General features: G+C 45.9%; 1 protein-coding gene across 2 annotated transcripts in view; it reads right to left on the reverse strand.

Moving 5' to 3' along the window:
- The window catches only part of Pdzd2 (PDZ domain containing 2), a 336,232-nt gene that overhangs the window by 202,462 nt on the left and 116,888 nt on the right, over nt 1–16,882 (reverse strand). Inside the window, exons 1-2 of one of the 2 annotated variants that reach the window (XM_050139076.1) lie at nt 14,916–14,936; nt 5,370–6,200 (exon numbers count right to left, since the gene is read on the reverse strand). In XM_050139076.1, the coding sequence (XP_049995033.1) occupies nt 5,370–5,845 (476 nt within the window). In that variant the 5' untranslated portion in view covers nt 5,846–6,200; nt 14,916–14,936. Of the gene's footprint in view, nt 1–5,369; nt 6,201–14,915; nt 14,937–16,882 lie in introns of those variants that run through there. The other variant, XM_050139075.1, reaches the window with a different exon arrangement.

A 16,882-nucleotide genomic window follows, 5' to 3' on the forward strand; every position in this document is an offset into this window, starting at 1 on the left:
GGGTCACATGACTCAGTGTCTCATTTTCTGTGGGAACCCGGGGGTCAGGAATGAATGTTAGAAGAACACAGTGTCCTGTTCCCATTCTGATGGTTCGGCACGGTTCAGGCGTGCGATTCTACAGAGAGCTCCGACTGCCTGCCTTAATTGCCACCTGAGCAGCACAGCTGTGAAGCCCTCAGCTCAGGGGACAGACAACCCCCAGCACTTTCTCTCTCAGTGCTTGAGTTCAACCACAAGGTGGCAGACGACGGCTCTCAGATTCTCCATGGCCTTGACAGGGTGGCAGTTGGGAACTGAGAGGCAGAAAGCAAGCTGGGTGTTCCTCCTCCGTGGTCTCAATGATCCTTGTCATGAAGTTACTATAAGCTATACTCTGAGACAAAAAGTTCTAGATGTTATCACCACTCATTTACCAAACATGAGGAACACTTAATTTTCTATTGTTTTGATCATAAACCACAGAGAACTATCCTAACGCCATTTGTTACTATTTACGCAGTTGAAGGAAAAAAGGTTCTAGAATCCGATTCAAAGGACACAAATTTGATGCCTGTGAAGATACGCGTTCTCGGGAAAGCACTTCTGAGCCTCGGTTTCTTCTGTGGTACAAGACGACAGGACATGAACAAACCTGAGAGAGTTTCCAGAAACCAAGTCATGAAATGGACTTGCATGGAAAGAAAGCAGGCTGAGAAGGAAATCCACCGACATGGGTCATAGGCCACTTTCTTCACCCTACATGCTCGGGGGAATGGGCTATTCCACATGGCGAATTTTCCAGATAATTGAATTTTAAATGCTGAAACTTGTTTTCCTTTTAACCTTCTGCAATGGAAATTTTTCTAAAGTGTGTCACACACTTCTCTGGCTTCTTAGAGAGCATGCCGAGTATAATTTAACCTTTCCTTAATATCTCTAGGTCATCAAGGTGACCACCTCTTACTCTCTATATATAGTCTCACATGGAGCGCTGGGTGCCTCTGGATACAGATGCAGGGAGACAAGACCCTGCACCGAGTGGCTCTAGGGACCATATTATAAAGCTATAATTGGAGATTCTCCCCCCCCCCTTGGTCTCCTACTACATTACCTCCTGCACGCGTTTTCTCCAAGTAACACCTTCTCGTAGCCTCTTGACACTCTGCCTAAATCTGCTTTAATCCAGACAGAACTCAAGGTTGCCATGGGTAACCAGAGTCTAAGCTTGTACCAACCCTAAATTTATTTCCCCACGTGATTTCGAGGCAGAGGGGACTGAAGGCTGCTTCTAACTAGGGCTGACTCTCAGCTAGTCTTGATTGCAAAGCATGCTCCTGGGCCACGTGGTCTGTCACCGTAAGTCTGGCAGGGCCACATTTACCCAGTGGGACCACAGACTGCTCACACTCCAGGAACACACAGGTGCTATCTGGCTAGGGGACTGAAAGGCTGATCCCTGTGCCTGCGTGGGTCAGTGTCCCTTTGAGTTAAGTGGCCAGCACCAAGTCCATTGCAGCTACATAATACAGAAGCCCACCACACAGTTTTAGGTATTTGTGGCCAAGATGCTCAAGATGTATAACACAGTAAGATATTTTGAGAATGAAGGCGCATTCAAATAACCCATTGAAGTAGTTTGTTATGATTGTCCTATTTTAATAGTACTTCCTACACATAACACATGCTAGCCTATGCCATGAATATGCATGTATAGGATATAGCCCATCAGTACAGGGATAGGGACTGTCTGGATCAATGGGCTCACTGTGACGCCACTATCCTTGTGTCTCTTGTGACTGAGCTGTGGCAGAGTTTGAGACTTTCTCAAACTCAAAAGCCTTTACTCCGTTGTGGTGTGTGCCCTGGGTTCAGGTTCCCCGAGGGAATGGGTGGGGTGCTTAAAGGTACTCCGGACTGAGCGACATCCTTGTGCAGCTTCACAGTCGTGGGCCCATAAGTCACATTCTCTCACCCACCGTGCAGCTCTTATTAGGAAAACAGAGTCGGCCTCCTGTGCCAAGGGAACTGACTTAAGAGTCACAAGGTTTCTGGAAGCCAGAGCGACTCCCTAGAAGGCCCGTGTCCTCTGCACTGGGGCTCTGTTCACGTTTATTAACCTATAAAATTCTCTGAAGTTAACTTTCGGGGGAAAAAAACACATTTTAAAAGTGAAACGTGGACCCTTCTTTTAAGAAAAGTTTTATTTGTTTGGGTGTGTGGGTTCCATCTTAAATTCCATGTTTTGTTGCCAATTTGGAATGATCTGCCCCCCGGGAAACAAATCTGGTTTACTTCTAGAGAGCTAGTGGAGGAGTGAGTGACTAGGGCTACGAAATATACCCTGTAGGAGCTAATCTAAAAACCTTCCCCATTTCTTCCTGCACAACACAGGAGTAAACGGAACAGTTCAGAAAATCCCATCTTTCCCAGATTGGTGACCATGATCTTATAAACAGAGGTTCTCCCATGGGTTACCAGCTATCGGGGGAGGGGGTGGTGATACCATGTGTGACTGATACTCCCCACTCTTCCAGGATATTCTCTGAAGTTCACAGCTGGAAGAAGCTATCACCCCTCAAAAATTTCTTGGGGCACCTAGAAACAAACTGTGGACCACGATAGTACCAACCATAGTGGAGGCTCCTTCAGGCCTGGGTTCCATTCTGGAGGTGTGTGAGTCCATACAAGAAGGCTGTCAAAGCCACCCATGGCTATGGGTGTAATTTTGAAATAAGCAGCCATGACCTCATCTTTTATACTTTGCACCTGTTCCTCCCACACTCAACACATAAAACTCTTAAAGTATCCTCCTCCAAAACACATAAAGTTTACCAGAGAGTTTTACGTAACATGAAGAGAGCCCTCAAGTACCACCCATGTTAGCTTCACCAACACTGTTGTAACTAAGTACCATAAGCTGACTGGCTTAAGAAACAGAAACTTAAAAATCTTACCACCGCTCTAGAGACTAGAGGCACAAGATCAAGGGGTTAGCAGAGCCGGTTTCCCCTGGTGCTGGGGACAAACTTGCTTCACTTCTCTCTTAGCTCCTGGCAGTTCTTTGGCACGTTGCAGCATAACTCATTTTGACATGTCTTTTCCCCTGAATGTCTGTGTCCAACTTAGCTTTTGATAAGGACAACAATCACATTGCATTAGCCACCCCCACTTCCGTATGACCTCATCTTAACGACATGTGCAGTTGTCTTACTTCTGAATGAGTCTGTATTCTGAGGCACTGGAGACTAGGACTTCAACATAAGAATTGGGGGAAGGTGCAATTCAGCCTATACCATCACATAAAACAATTTGGAATTCAGAAATAAACTCAAGACAGGTAGACCAGATGGCCCAAAGAGTTTCTTATATTAGATATGACTCATTGTTAGCAGACAGATATGAAGTTGGTATACTGGCCCCCAAAATACTTGGCTTACAGACCCTGGGATCAAGAGGCTGCCAAAACCTGAAGTGGTTCATGGGGGTCTCAGTAGAACACCAGCTCCTACTCAACACCTCTCAGGACAAATCCCCATATAGCAAAGTAGAAAGCGTCAGTTATAATGAATGGGAAAAAAAGATCTTGAAAACACTTAAAACCTTTTAAAATCCCAGCAATAGCTTTCCATATACATGGACCCTGCATCTGAAAAGGAAAGGAACTGTGGACTGAAGTACTAACAGGAAGACACTTCGGATTTGTACTGAGCTATTACTATTTCACGAACAACACCGTATAATAGCTAAGAGCTATTTGCATTGTATTGGTTATTGTAATAGTCTAGCGATCATAGCATTCAGAAGGATGTGCATACTTTAGAGGCAAATACATCATTTGTACAAAGGACTTGAGCATTCCTGGACTTTGGTATTCACTGGGAATCCTGGAAACAACAAGACTACAGATGTAACACTGTAGTTAGGAGCATAAATTGTGGAGCTCGACTTAGCTGGGTTCAAATCCCAGTTCTGTCTCCTACTTGGGTAATCTTGCCCAAGTTGAATGTGATAGAGGTTAAACTTCTCATATAGACACGTGATTAAGTACTGAGTTAGGTACTGGCTGGCAGCTGCCCTCTCTGGTAGACACTAACTCAATAAGTGGTGCACCTTTTAAATCTTCAAAAAAAGGCCAGGAAGTTAACCTTGGCAATATCAAGCCCATCTCCTCGTCTTCCACTGTTAACGTCTGGGTTGTTATGAAGCCATGAATGGGTGCCTAGGAGTCCAGGTGCACAGGAGTGTATGAACTCAGGTCTGAGGCATTCAACCCACATACATGCCAAGGGAAAACTGGTTTCTGACCAGCCCTGGGATGCAACATATAAGCCCTTGGAATATCCCGTGCAAGGAGAATACCTCCTGTATCAGGGCAATGCCATAAGGGCTTATACTAACCATGTGGTTTATGTGGGAGCTCTGGCCCACATGGTATTAATTTACCACTGGAGGAGCTAGAGACGAGGTGACTAAGGTCAGTACCACATGACCAACCCCCATAAAAACCCTGGACATGGAGCCTCGTGTAGCAGTACTGTGTAGGGACCTCTGAATACCATGGACACTGATACTAGGTGGCAACTGAAAATGGGCATGGAGTTGCCCCTAGACTCCACCCTGTAGCTTTCACCATGGCTGATTTCAGGCTTCATCTTTTCACTGGGGTGAACTGTAACCATGACAGCTATTCAGAGTACCTCGAGTCCCTCCAGCCTATCTCCGAGCCTGACCATGGCTCTGGGAAGCTGATTCACCATGGAAACAACACAACTGTCCCGTCTGAACTTCTTATACTGTAGGACAGGTAGAAAGTACAAGGATGCCAGGATGGGCGTCTGTACTTTGAGTCTATGGGAGTCCTGTGCCTGTGGCAGATGAAGTGATGCTCAGATGAAACTATTCCTGGACCACAGCCTTGGGATTCTGTTGCCAGTGAGATGCTGGGCTGAATAACATCATCTAGCTCAATGGGATACTTCTTATGTTAGTTTTACATGGTGTTTATTTCCTTTTTAACCCAAAGTTTGGGGAAAGAGAAATGCCTTGAGTCTAGGTGCTCTTATGAATGGAAAAGAAAATAAAAAGAAAATACAACCAACCAGTTATTCAATGACCTACTGACAACGTCCACTACAGTAGATGCTGCTCAATAAATGAGATTTCTAGGAAGCAAGATTAGAAATCAAGTTTCCTTGTTATCTGCTGTAATTGCTGGGATGTTATGAGGCACTAGGAGCCCAGGAGTCACTGTTTTCCTGGAGGGGATAAAAGCCACTGGCTTCTTGCCAGGGGACGCATAAGTCTATAAGTTCAGCCCCAAATAAAAAGTTAAAAAGAACTAAGATGTAAGTGAGCCATACGCTGGCCGGCGCGATCTTCCGGCTTACCTGGCCCCACTGACGTCAACTCCGACCATCAGCTGTCCGTTCAGGGAGAGGATCTCATCGCGGAGCCGGACTTTGCCACTCTTGCCGGCTGGGCTGTTCTTCCTCAGCTCCGTCACCCAGATGCAGCCCACGTCCAGCACTGGACCCTGGTGGGTTTTCCTCTTCTTGCCCCCTCGGCGCTTGTCACCATAGTCGCCGAAAACAGGGATGTTCCCAAAACTGAGCCCCACAGTTTCAGTGTCCCCCAGCTGCTTGGTGAGGTACACTGTGCAGATCTCCATCTCTGGGGGACTGTGATCGGGTGGGACTATACTCTCATCCACAGCCAAGTTCAGCTGGATGTACTCCTGCAGCTTCTGGATGGCCGCCTGGCAGAGCCGCTGCTCGGGGCTGTCCGCTCCCTCCCGCAGGCTGTTCTGCAGCCACTCGTACAGGAGGGGCAGGTGCAGCTGGGCATTGTCCTGGGTGATGGGCATGGTGCTCACTCCCAGACACCAGCATCATGAGAGGTCCTGCTTCTGGAAACGGGACCCCAGGGGGACCCATGTCCCTTGGGCACGCTCGCCATCGTCAGCTCTGCCCATGTTCACGTTCGGGCCGGCTGACAAGCTTGGGGAGGCCTCCTCGGAGACTGGGATGTTTGCCTTGGCGAGAGGACAGGACACAATTAAAACCACCCTGGAACAACAGCTCCCGAGTGCTCAGCAAGGGAGGGGAGGGAGCACCCGACAAGTCCTTGCTTGGTTCATTTCACAGCAGGGTTCATGCAGATGACATGGAAATCAGCTGTGTCTTCAGCAGTGGCAGCATCGTGCCTGGGCTCATTCACACCTGGGAGAAGAGGAGAAAAACAAAAACTTGGAGTTACAACAGCTAGCCTTGCCAGAAAGGCCCACGAATATTTGTCAGATGCAGGGATGTTTTAGGAACCAAATACCTCCTTTCTCCCAGTGTAACTTCCCTCACATTGTGTACACACACACACACATCTCCTGGAACACTGCCCCTCTCCAGGAACCTTCCTTGATCAGTAGGGAAGTGAAATACCACTTCTCCCATCATTATGCCAGCAAACATCCCTCCAACCAGGAGACTGCACGGAAAGACCCCAGGTAAGGCTCAGGAAGATTCTGGACCACTTCCCATCCCTTTCTAAGTTTGTCACCTCTTTTGAGACTGCATGACTTGGCTGAAAGGCAATTCAGGAGAGAGGCAGCTCCCAGCAGCATGTAAATAAATTACCTCCTACCTCCGTAACAAAAGCATTTATTCTAATGCTAGGGCTGTCAGCTTCAAGCTACTCAAAATTAATTTAAATTATCATGGCTATTTGCCTGAGATGGGAATCTAATTGGAGACCTATATATAACAGATAAAAATGGATTGGGCTGTTGCGAAAGGCTTCTGTGTCCACGAAGTCCGTTTCCCGATGGGATAACTGCTCTCAAAGAAGCAAGCCTTTGAAGCTGGTAAATATCAGCCGTGAAGGGGGCACAGTACTTGCGTTTGCAGCTAATGATTCCTGGTCTCTGTCTTCTCAGGATCAACATTTTATACACTGTAGTGTTTCACTGGAGTGGTGGAGAGCCACACTTAGTATAGACATGTAGTACAGGCTGAGGAGCCCACAAGAAAAGCTTGAGGTCCAGGTGCTTCTTATACCAGACTTTCTCTTTTGGGCCACAGATCACCTCCCAAAGACTAATTAGTTTTGAATGCTTGGCCTACCTTAGGCGTGGTGGTTAACTCTTTATCTTAAACTAACCTGTTTCTCTCAGCTAGTTTTTGCCTGGGGCGGGTACCTTTCTTTTGTAAATCTTTCACTTCTTGTGTCTGCTGTTTGCCTGGCTTCTTGCCCCCGGGGCGTCTCCCCTATTTTCTTCCCCCTCTAGTTTCTCCTCCCTTCAGTGAGCCTAGATATCTCCTCCTATTTATCCTCTCTGCCAGGCAGCCCTGCCTGTTCTTTCTCTGCCTAGCTATGGGTCAATCAGGTGCCTTAGGCAGGCAAGGTGAAACACATCTTTACATAATTTAACACATCCTTCCATCATTCTACAAATGCAGCATAAACAAAAGTAACACACCTTTACACAGTTAAGGTAATCCACAGCTTGGACAAATGTAACACATCTTTGTCCAGTTAAAATATTTCACGACAGTATCTGGTTTCAGAGGAGTTTAGATTTTGAAATATTTGCATAGCCATAATATTTTGGGATGGGATCTATGCCAAGGCAAAACTGATTTAAGGTTCCCATAGGGCTCCGACATGTATGATAGTAGCTTCATATAATATTTCCAACAATTTTAACATGAAATGAGACTTGTGGCATGGACTTTTCCCACCTGTGCATCCAGTCAGTGTTAAAAACATTTCAGATTCTGGACCAATTCAGGTTTCAGATTTTGGGATATGGGATTCTTAAGTTGCATTGCAAAACTGTCTAACTTCTGCTCTGAGTCATCTCAAATAATTGCCAAGTGGCTGAAAATGCCTTTGCTCCAGAAAAATCATAGGAAAATGAGGGTGCATAGAAAAAGGAGGGACTGGCTGAAGACTTCTCCATGATGGGAATGGAATTAAAGGCTGTGTGGTCCACGGGCACCTGAGACTAAGATTAAATATCTTTAGCTGGGGCACACCTTTAATCCCAGCACTCAGGACACAGAGGCACGAGGTTCTCTATAAAGTCAAGGCTACATCTGGTCTAACTGGTGACCCCGTCCAGAAACGAAGACAAGAAAACCATTTGTGAGTACGTCTCCACTTTTTGAAATAACTTTTTCTCCTCTGACAACTGCTTCTACCTCCTCAGCACATGTCAGGGCGAGAGAGTAGCCTCCTAGGGGTCATCTAGTCTTCTGATGGCAACCCCATGACCCAAATTGACTCGATACAGATAGACAAATGACCCAATATAACCCAACCTCTGTGTCATCTTCTAACAACGTCTGAGTTGCAAAGAGAAGAAAATCAATAAGCTCATTGACTATTCTCCTTTAAAGTTTTGCTCTCTCCTCCCCCACCCTTTAGTTGGGTCTCAGGCCCTGATGAACTCCAGCTGGACTCCAGGTGTTCTAGCCCTTAGGGAAAAGCCAGCGTTCCTCGAGAACTCGTGAGGAACTGGGTTTTCATCTCCCTCTTCAGCTAGTCATTGACACTCACCTGTGGAGGCTCTCCGACTATCAGAGTCCATGCTGGCCTGTAGGCTCCTTCAGTATCACAAGTACCTGTTAGGCATTTCAAAGCCCACACTAGCATCTGGCCCTGGCTTCTCCCCACTTACTTGTCCTCTTTATAATCCACTTGATTTGTCCACCTCAGCTTTCTATTTCTGTTACCCTCTTGCTCTCTCTTGTGCTCTATTCTCTACCTCTTGCATCTCATGGTCCCCACTATTTATTCTCTTCCACGCTCTGCCTTCCCTAGCCCTGGTCATGTCAGATCTCTTTCTCTTTTCCTCTGCTCTGGACTCTTCCTGGTGCCTTTGGATGTTCTTTCTCTTATCACAAGTAAAAACCTTCAACCTGCTGGGTGTTTCGGCACACGCCTTTCTTCTTCAGAGATGAAAAGAGATTAAAGCAGGCTGGTCTCTTGAGTTCAAGGCCAGTCTGGTCTGCAAACTGAGTTCCTGGGTAGCCAAGGCTGCTACACTGAGAACCCTGTCTTGGGAAAACAAAAGAACCTTCTTCCTGATAACTCGGTTACTATCTCAGCAGTTTCTTTACTGAGTCCCTCACACACACACACCCTCACACACGTCTTCCAAGCCATTGCTTGTTTTGGTAAAGAGGATTGTGCCCGGCCATAGCTGTGTCTCCAGCTTTTGTTGTTTTTTGTTTTGTTTTTGTTGTGTTGGCTTTTGGGGGGATGGTCAATGTAGCTCAAGTTAGTCTTGAAGTGGCTAGCTTCCTGCTCCTACCTCTCAAGAGCTAGGATTATAGATGTGGATCACTACACTTGGCCTAAATAGCTAAAAATTATAATTTTGTTTGTTAGTATTTGTCTTAGTTAGGGTTTTCTATTGCTGTGATGAAACAATATGACCAAGCAAGTTGGGGAGGAAACTGTTGATTTGGCTTACACTTCAGCATCGCTCTTCATTGTTGAAGGACGTCAGGACAGGAACTCAAACAGGGTAGGAACCTGAAGGCAGGAACTGAAGCAGAGGACGCAGAGAGGTACTGCTTACTGGCTTGCTTCAGTGGCTTTCTCAGCCTGCTCTTTTATAGAGTCCAAGCCAACCAGCCCAGGGATGGTACCACCCACCACGGGCTGGGGGCTGGAAGCTGGGCCCTCCCCACTTGATCTAATTGAGAAAGTGCCTTACAGCAGGACCTCAAGGAGGCATTTCCTCAGCTGAGGCTCCTTCCTCAGCTGACACGCCAAACCAGCCAGTACAGTATTGGAACATGTGTGTACACATTGCACGTATGCCTGTGCGCCTCTGTTCATGCAAACACATATGCATGTATGTGAGTCAGAGGACAACGTTAGGGAGTCAGTTCTTGCCTCTGGTGGGTTTGGGGATTGAACTCAGGTCGCTGAGCTCGGGCAGCAAGTGCTTTGACCTTTGAATCCGTCTCAGTGGCCCCAAGTTATGTTTTAAATGGAATTTAGATCATGCAGGATGGCTAAGTGAAGAAAGGGGCAGCAGACAGCCCTCTCCCTGTCCCACACCTCTGCCCCCTGGTCATCAAGTCCATGGAGAGGCAGGATGACTTCTTTTCTACTCAGTCCACACGAAAGATGGAATATTACCATCTGGAGTTCTAGCTCCAAATCCACACTTATGCCCCTGTTAGAAAGTAGGACCCAGGGTGGGCAGTGGTGACCTACACCTTTAATCCCAGCACTCGGGAGGCAGAGGCAGGTGGATCTCTATGAGGTAGAGGCTACCCTGGTCTATAGAGTGACTTCCAAGCTAGTCAGGGCTACAGAGAAAAACCCTGCCTCAGAAAAACCACCACCAACACAAAGAAAGTAGAATCCTTTTGCTCCTGGCACTGGCCAGGCTCAATTTTCAGGGAAAAACACCCACCCAGCTTTGCTGAGAAGCCATGGTTTGGATTTGGAGATGGTTTATTTTGTGAACTTAGCTGCCAGCAACCTCTGTTGATTGTGTTAGGGAAAATTTGTTCTATACTAAATTCCATTTATTCTAGAATGGCTTTGGGAAGGGATTCAAATCAATACCTTGTGTATCCTAAACCTTCATCTTCCCACTGTGCTAACTTTCCAGTCCCTAACATCTTCTACCTACAATTCCTCTATACTGTGATAATAAATTTGCTTTACTGATAGTACATTCCCAGAGCCAAGTTCAAAGCCTGATTAGGTGAACAATTTAATTCTTTTGTTGCTGTTGTTTTGTTTTGTTTCTGTTTTTGTTTTTTGAGACAGGGTTTCTCTGTAGCTTTGGCTCCTATCCTGGAACTTGCTCCGTAGACCAGGCTAGCCTCAAACCTGCCTGTCTCTGCTTCCTGAATGCTGGGATCAAAGGCATGCAAGCATGTGCCGCCACCACTGGGCTTACCAATTTAATTCATTCATGTTTTTTTTTGTTTTGTTTTGAGACAGGGTTATCTGTGTAGCCCTGACTATCCTATAACTAGCTATGTATACCAGACTGGCCTCCAACTCACAGAGATCCGCCTCCCTCTGCCTCCTGAGTGCTGGAATTAAAAGTGTGCGCCCAAACCTGGCCTTTCATAATTCTTTATGAAACATTCAGAAACCAAAGGTGGTAAAACATGTGTCGGGCATATCCAATAAAAGACTTTATAATGGCTTAAAGGCCTGGTTCTTGAAAAGATATTCAGCAAATACTTCCTGAATGAATGGATGGATGCGGACCGACACCAGGGGGGAAGAAAAGCCTCCACTCTGAGGTTGGTTTGCCTCAATCAGATATTTAAAGAGCATCTTGCTGATGACACTTGGTCTATTTTTATATATGGAATCATCTGAACTGTGACTAACACCTTGGATCACAAGCCATTAAAATGTAATTTTGAGGATCTTTACGACTTTTTTTTTTAATTATTGCGTCTGTGATGTGATAGGCGCCAAGCAGAGGGGGGCACACACAGACAAACAGGACAGTGTAACTGTGTTTGGAGACATCTCAGTCCAGACAAAGAGAACTTGGAAGAGGCTTAGTTTAACTTTCTCATTTCCATGATGAAGAAAGGCAAGTCATGAAGTTCCGTAGGCTGGAAGTACTTTGATTCATTCGTTACGATTTTAATATGTCTGTAAGAATCAGGGAAAGGCATTACTTACTTTGGCCAAAGAAGACATTCAGTCTTTAAACACGGATGGATGATCTTTGATCTTACGTTTCTTTTTAATAGCCGTGTGATTATGTAGATGGTGTTTGCTAAGCTTTTGATTTATTTGGAACCAATTAATAGCTGACACTCAGGTTCTTTAGAAGCTCAAAGCACACGGCATTGGAAATCTCTTTTGGGGGACCGAGTAATAAGGTCGTTTATTACTGACACCGTCTCCTATTTGTTATTATTCGTTGTTAGGTCACTTCCCGAGAAGGCTGGATAATGTTTTCCACCCTAGATGGCACGGGTTTTTATTGACTTTCTCTGAGAGAAAATGAAGTTCAGAGGAGCGAGTGAAAGGGATCATTTTTCTATATTTATGGGGAACGGAGGTGAGAATTTTCTTTGATGGAAAAGGCCAGTTGGCAACTGCATTTGATTAACCTTCCCCAGGGGATCTATCACGTGCCAGGCTCCATGCAGAACTCTGAGGGGGTAAGACCCTACACCTGGTAGGAGGGCACAGATGCTCCTGCTGGCCACACTGTGTCACGGGGTCAGCACGTGCCAGGCTCCATGCAGAACCCTGAGGGGGTAAGACCCTACACCTGGTAGGAGGGCACAGATGCTGCTGCTGGCCACACGGCATCACGGGGTCAGCAAAGGACGAGGCCCATCCTCTCACTCAGAAGCTAAGAAGATGTTTCTCTGGAAAAGACAGCTTTGGGACTGGCCTAAAAAAAGAAGGTTGATTTCAACAGTCTACCACGGGAACAAAATGGAGAAGCTGAATGGTTACAGACTGCCCAGATTCCTGATTGCCCGAGACTCTACACACTGCAGATGAAACCAATAGCTAGTTTAGGACAGAGGCGTCTCTCTTGGAGCTGCTGGTGGTCACTTCCTCTTTTCAGTAGAGCTGCTAAGAGTTCTAGCACACAGAACCCTACCGTGTGTATGGTTATGCTCCTCAAGGCATGGGAATGTGGGTCTCAACTTCAGGAATGTGTGCTCTGAAACGCATTCAGAACCTCTCTACAAATTTGCTGTGCTGGAGTAGTGGTGGGGGCAGTTCTGGCCTTTCTCCTTCTCTATCAGCACGCAGCCTGCATCTGATAATCCATCTTCCTCACCCAGGTCAGCACCCAGCCTGCGGAGGGATCCTGTCCTGTGGCCACTAACAGACTCCCTGTAATAACCACATAGCTTATGTCAGGAGTTTGTGGCTGTCTACCTGATAGTCACCCTCCCTCCCGTTTTTTTATGGGAGTAACAATGTAGTCAACTGAATGAAACACAGCCCTGTTTGTGGGTACAGAGAGCTATTTGCATAAAGCTGATCAGTGAGACAAGAAGAAATCGCTGGGTGCGGCTGATGCCAAGACCTTTAGAAAGAGAAGCAGAAAAGAAAGGAAAACTACAGGCCCAGGTTTTTTTTTTTTTTAAGTTGCCTTCATCTGGATTCTTCTAAACACCATGATTAGTCTGATTAAATGTCAAAAAAAAAAAAATACAGAATTTGGTACCTGTTGTAGAAGATTAGTTTAAGATGTGTTACTTTTGTTTATGCTGTGGAACATTTGTTTGAACGATGCAAAGATGTGTTGCATTCTTTTATGTTTAGCTCTCTGAAGCTGTGTTACTTTGCCTGTTTAAAACATCTGATTGTTTTAATAAACAGCTGAACGGCAGAGAGCAAGGCAGGAGAAAGGATAGGTAGGGCTGGCAGGCAGAGAGAATAAATAGGAGCAATCTAGGAAAGAAAGAACAAGAACAAGGAGAGGAGGACACCAGGGGCCAGAAACACAGCCACACAGTCAGCCTCGGAGTAGGAGTGAAGTAAGGTATACAGAAGAAAAAGAAAATGCCCAGAGGCAAAAGGCAGATGGGGGAGGGGAGGAGGATAATTTAAGTTAAGAAAAGCAGGCTAGAAATAAGCCAAGCTAAGGCTGGGCATTTATAAGTAATAATAGGCCTCGGTGTGTATTTATTTGGGAGCTAGGTAGTGGGGCCCCTTAAAGAGTAAAGAGTAAAAACAATCACAGGTACCTAGAAGTGGGACTGACTGGGCAAGAGCCCAGGAACCGGGTGTCAGGGAATCGAGACTGAAGACTGGATATTGCTTAGCTTATGTATGGAATGTGAGGTATTTGAACAAATGCCACACCCTGGACGGCCATTTCTGTACTGACGGGAGTCGCAGAGTTAGGAACAATAATAGGAATAAAATCATATCGTTGCTTTGTGTTCTGCAGCAAGATCTGGAGGCTGTCAATTCCATATGGAGGTAATACAAATGGGTAGAAACATCACTTTGCCTTGGAAGACATCCTGGACACCCGGCATGCAGGGAAAGCTGCTAAAGATGCCCATACTGCAGACCCCTACAGTGTGGTGAAAACCAGTGTTATTGGAAGGGGGTTAGCTGGGCCCTACTAGCCAAGTGTTTTAAGTGTATTCGAAACAATGAGATTATACATCAGAAGTAGCTGTTTCAGCTGCCCAAGCCACACACAGTAAACAGCTTGTCATGATGCTTAAGAAGAGGGGTGCAACTCTTGAGCCAGAACGGAAGGATGTAGTCTGTCAGAATTGACTGGAAACACAAAGAGAAACAGAAGAGACACCTACTGATATCGAGAGGAAATCATATGCTTCAAATACCTCAAACCTGCTCTATAACAGCCTGGAATAATTTGATTTCTATAGGTAGGTGTGTGTGTATGTGTGTGTAGTGAATTGTGCTATACATATGCACTCACTAGTGACCCTCATCTCAGACCTAAACCATGATCCTGAGTCTCTCAACTTCAGCTGTACTTCACTGTCAAATAGCAGCTACTGAGTTACTGCCTGGACTTGGCGGGGGGCACTGGAAGATCAAATAAGGAGGATTTTAATTCTTCTGCTGGTTTATTTAATTCTTCTGCTGGTTTATTGTGTGATCTTGGATGTTATAGACAAGCACATAACGGAATAAGAAACTTGCACAAAAGCGGCCACCAAGACATCCTCAACCCTGCTTATGCTTTGGCGGAACAAGCTACTGACTACCCAGTTATTATCAGTCTAGAGGGCTGCATGCAGACAGGCTGAATGGCTGTGACCCTGAGACCACAGAATTTGATTTAGTCTTTATTTCATGGGTTGACTCTCCATCCGGGGATGGTATGGAAGGATAGAGCACCTAGGCTCCACAGGAGAAAGAGACCATAAAATAAACAACAACCAGGGCTGGAGAGATGGCTCGGTGGTTAAGAGCATTACCTGCTCTTCCAAAAGTCATGAGTTCAATTCCCAGCAACCACATGGTGATTCACAACCATCTGTAATGAGGTTTGGTGCCCTCTTCTGGCCTGCAGACACACACACAGACAGAATATTGTATACATAATAAATAAATAAATATTTTTAAAAATAAACAACAACTATAAAGTGAGCCACATAAGGTACAAACGAGGGCAGTGGAACGATTCTGAGAAGCTAGACTTTCCACCTACGGCTTCAGGGATGAGCTAGGTCTTCCCATACAAATCCTAGAAGGCAGGGATCTTGAAGGTACCGTGGGGATTACCTCATCCACTGTTCCACTTCACAGATGAGGAAAATGCCCCCCAAGACAGGTCCAAGCTTCTTCCATTTCTAAGTGTGATCACCCCCAAAGAATACAAAACAATAAGATGAGAAGGTATTATTACTATAATTTGACAGCTATTTTGAGACTCATGGTTGGAGACCCACCCCATGTATACTAAAATGCGGGCTCTGTCTTAATAACAAAGTAGTGGGGGTGAGTGGAAAATCAGGTGCACTCACGAAAGTTTTCTCCCCAGGGCAAGTATAGGAAAGCAATCGGGGGTTGGGGAGAGGATGGCTCAGTGGGCTGAGTATGTTCTGCTTGTCCTGGTTAGGGTTTCTGTTGCTACGCTAGAGCACCTTGACCAAAGAGCAGGATAGGGGGAGGGGAAGGCTTATTTTGTTTATACGTCCACATCACAGTCCGTCGTGGAAGGAAGTCAGAGCAGGAACCTGAAGGTGGATATGAAGCAGAGGCCACAGAAGAGTGCTCGTTACTGGCTTGCTCTTCTTGACTAGCTCAGCCTGCTTTCTTATACCGTGGGTGGCACCACCCACAAAGAACTGGGCCCTCCCATGTCAATAACTAACAGAGAAAATGACGCATTACAGTCTTGCTCATAGGACAATCTGGTAAGAGACTCTTCTCGGCTGAAGGTCTTTCTGCCAAAGTAACTCTAGCTTGAGTCAAGTTGACATGCAACTAGCACATTGCTCTTCCAGAGGATCAAGGTTTCACTCCTAGTACAGACAAAATGGCTCACAGCTGTCTAAATTCCAGATCCAAGGGATAAAAGCCCTCTTCTATTCTCCTTAGGTACTGCATTCATATGGTACATGAGACGCACATGCAGGCACAATATCCATATACATAAACATAAATAATAAAACATCAGAATGAAGATTAGGAAGGATTACCATTCCCAACCTTCTTCTAAAATATATCTACCATGAGTTCAAATACTGAAAACTATTTCGGAGTCTTGTCTAAAGCTGTTTACCTAGAAGACCAGACTTTGGCCAGTTCTGGATTAATTACTTCTAGAGCTCAGAGAACATAAACACTGGCAAGGGGAAAATACACGACATCACGTGCCCAGCTCTGCAGCGACAAGTCCATACTTCAGATAGTGACTGGTGAATGAGCAAGGGACCTGGAGGAGACTGGGGTTGACAGCCACTGTGGCTCTGCATTATTACCATCAGACCATCCTGTCCTTGTCGTGTGGCCTGCACAGCCCTGATGCCACCAGGCCACTGGAGATCCCACCATCAGCACGCACACCACACACTCACCAGCTCCCTTTCTCACACTGTGGTGACGTCTTCATTTAAAGGAAAGGTCTTTTACAAACTCCTTCTGCACACATGGCTGTTTTAGGCATTCTTGTTTTATATTTCAGTTTGTGTGTGTGCACATGGTGGGTGTGTGCATGCATGCTCATTCATGTGTATGGGCACATACGTGCATGCAGGTGCATGTGTGTGTGTGTGAGGCCAGAGGTTGATGTTAATAATCTTGCCCAATCACTCTCTACTGGAGCCTCTTAAATGAACTCAGAACTTCACGGACACAACTAGTCTAGCTAGGCATCTTGTTCCAGGGATCCCCCATCTTCCTGTCTGCCTTCCAGGCTCTGGGGGATTATGGGTGGGCT

The sequence above is a fragment of the Alexandromys fortis genome, unplaced genomic scaffold (assembly GCF_014885135.2).
Source record: "Alexandromys fortis isolate MF-2015 unplaced genomic scaffold, M_Fortis_MF-2015_v1.1 scaffold_37, whole genome shotgun sequence".
Lineage (NCBI taxonomy): Eukaryota > Metazoa > Chordata > Mammalia > Rodentia > Cricetidae > Alexandromys > Alexandromys fortis.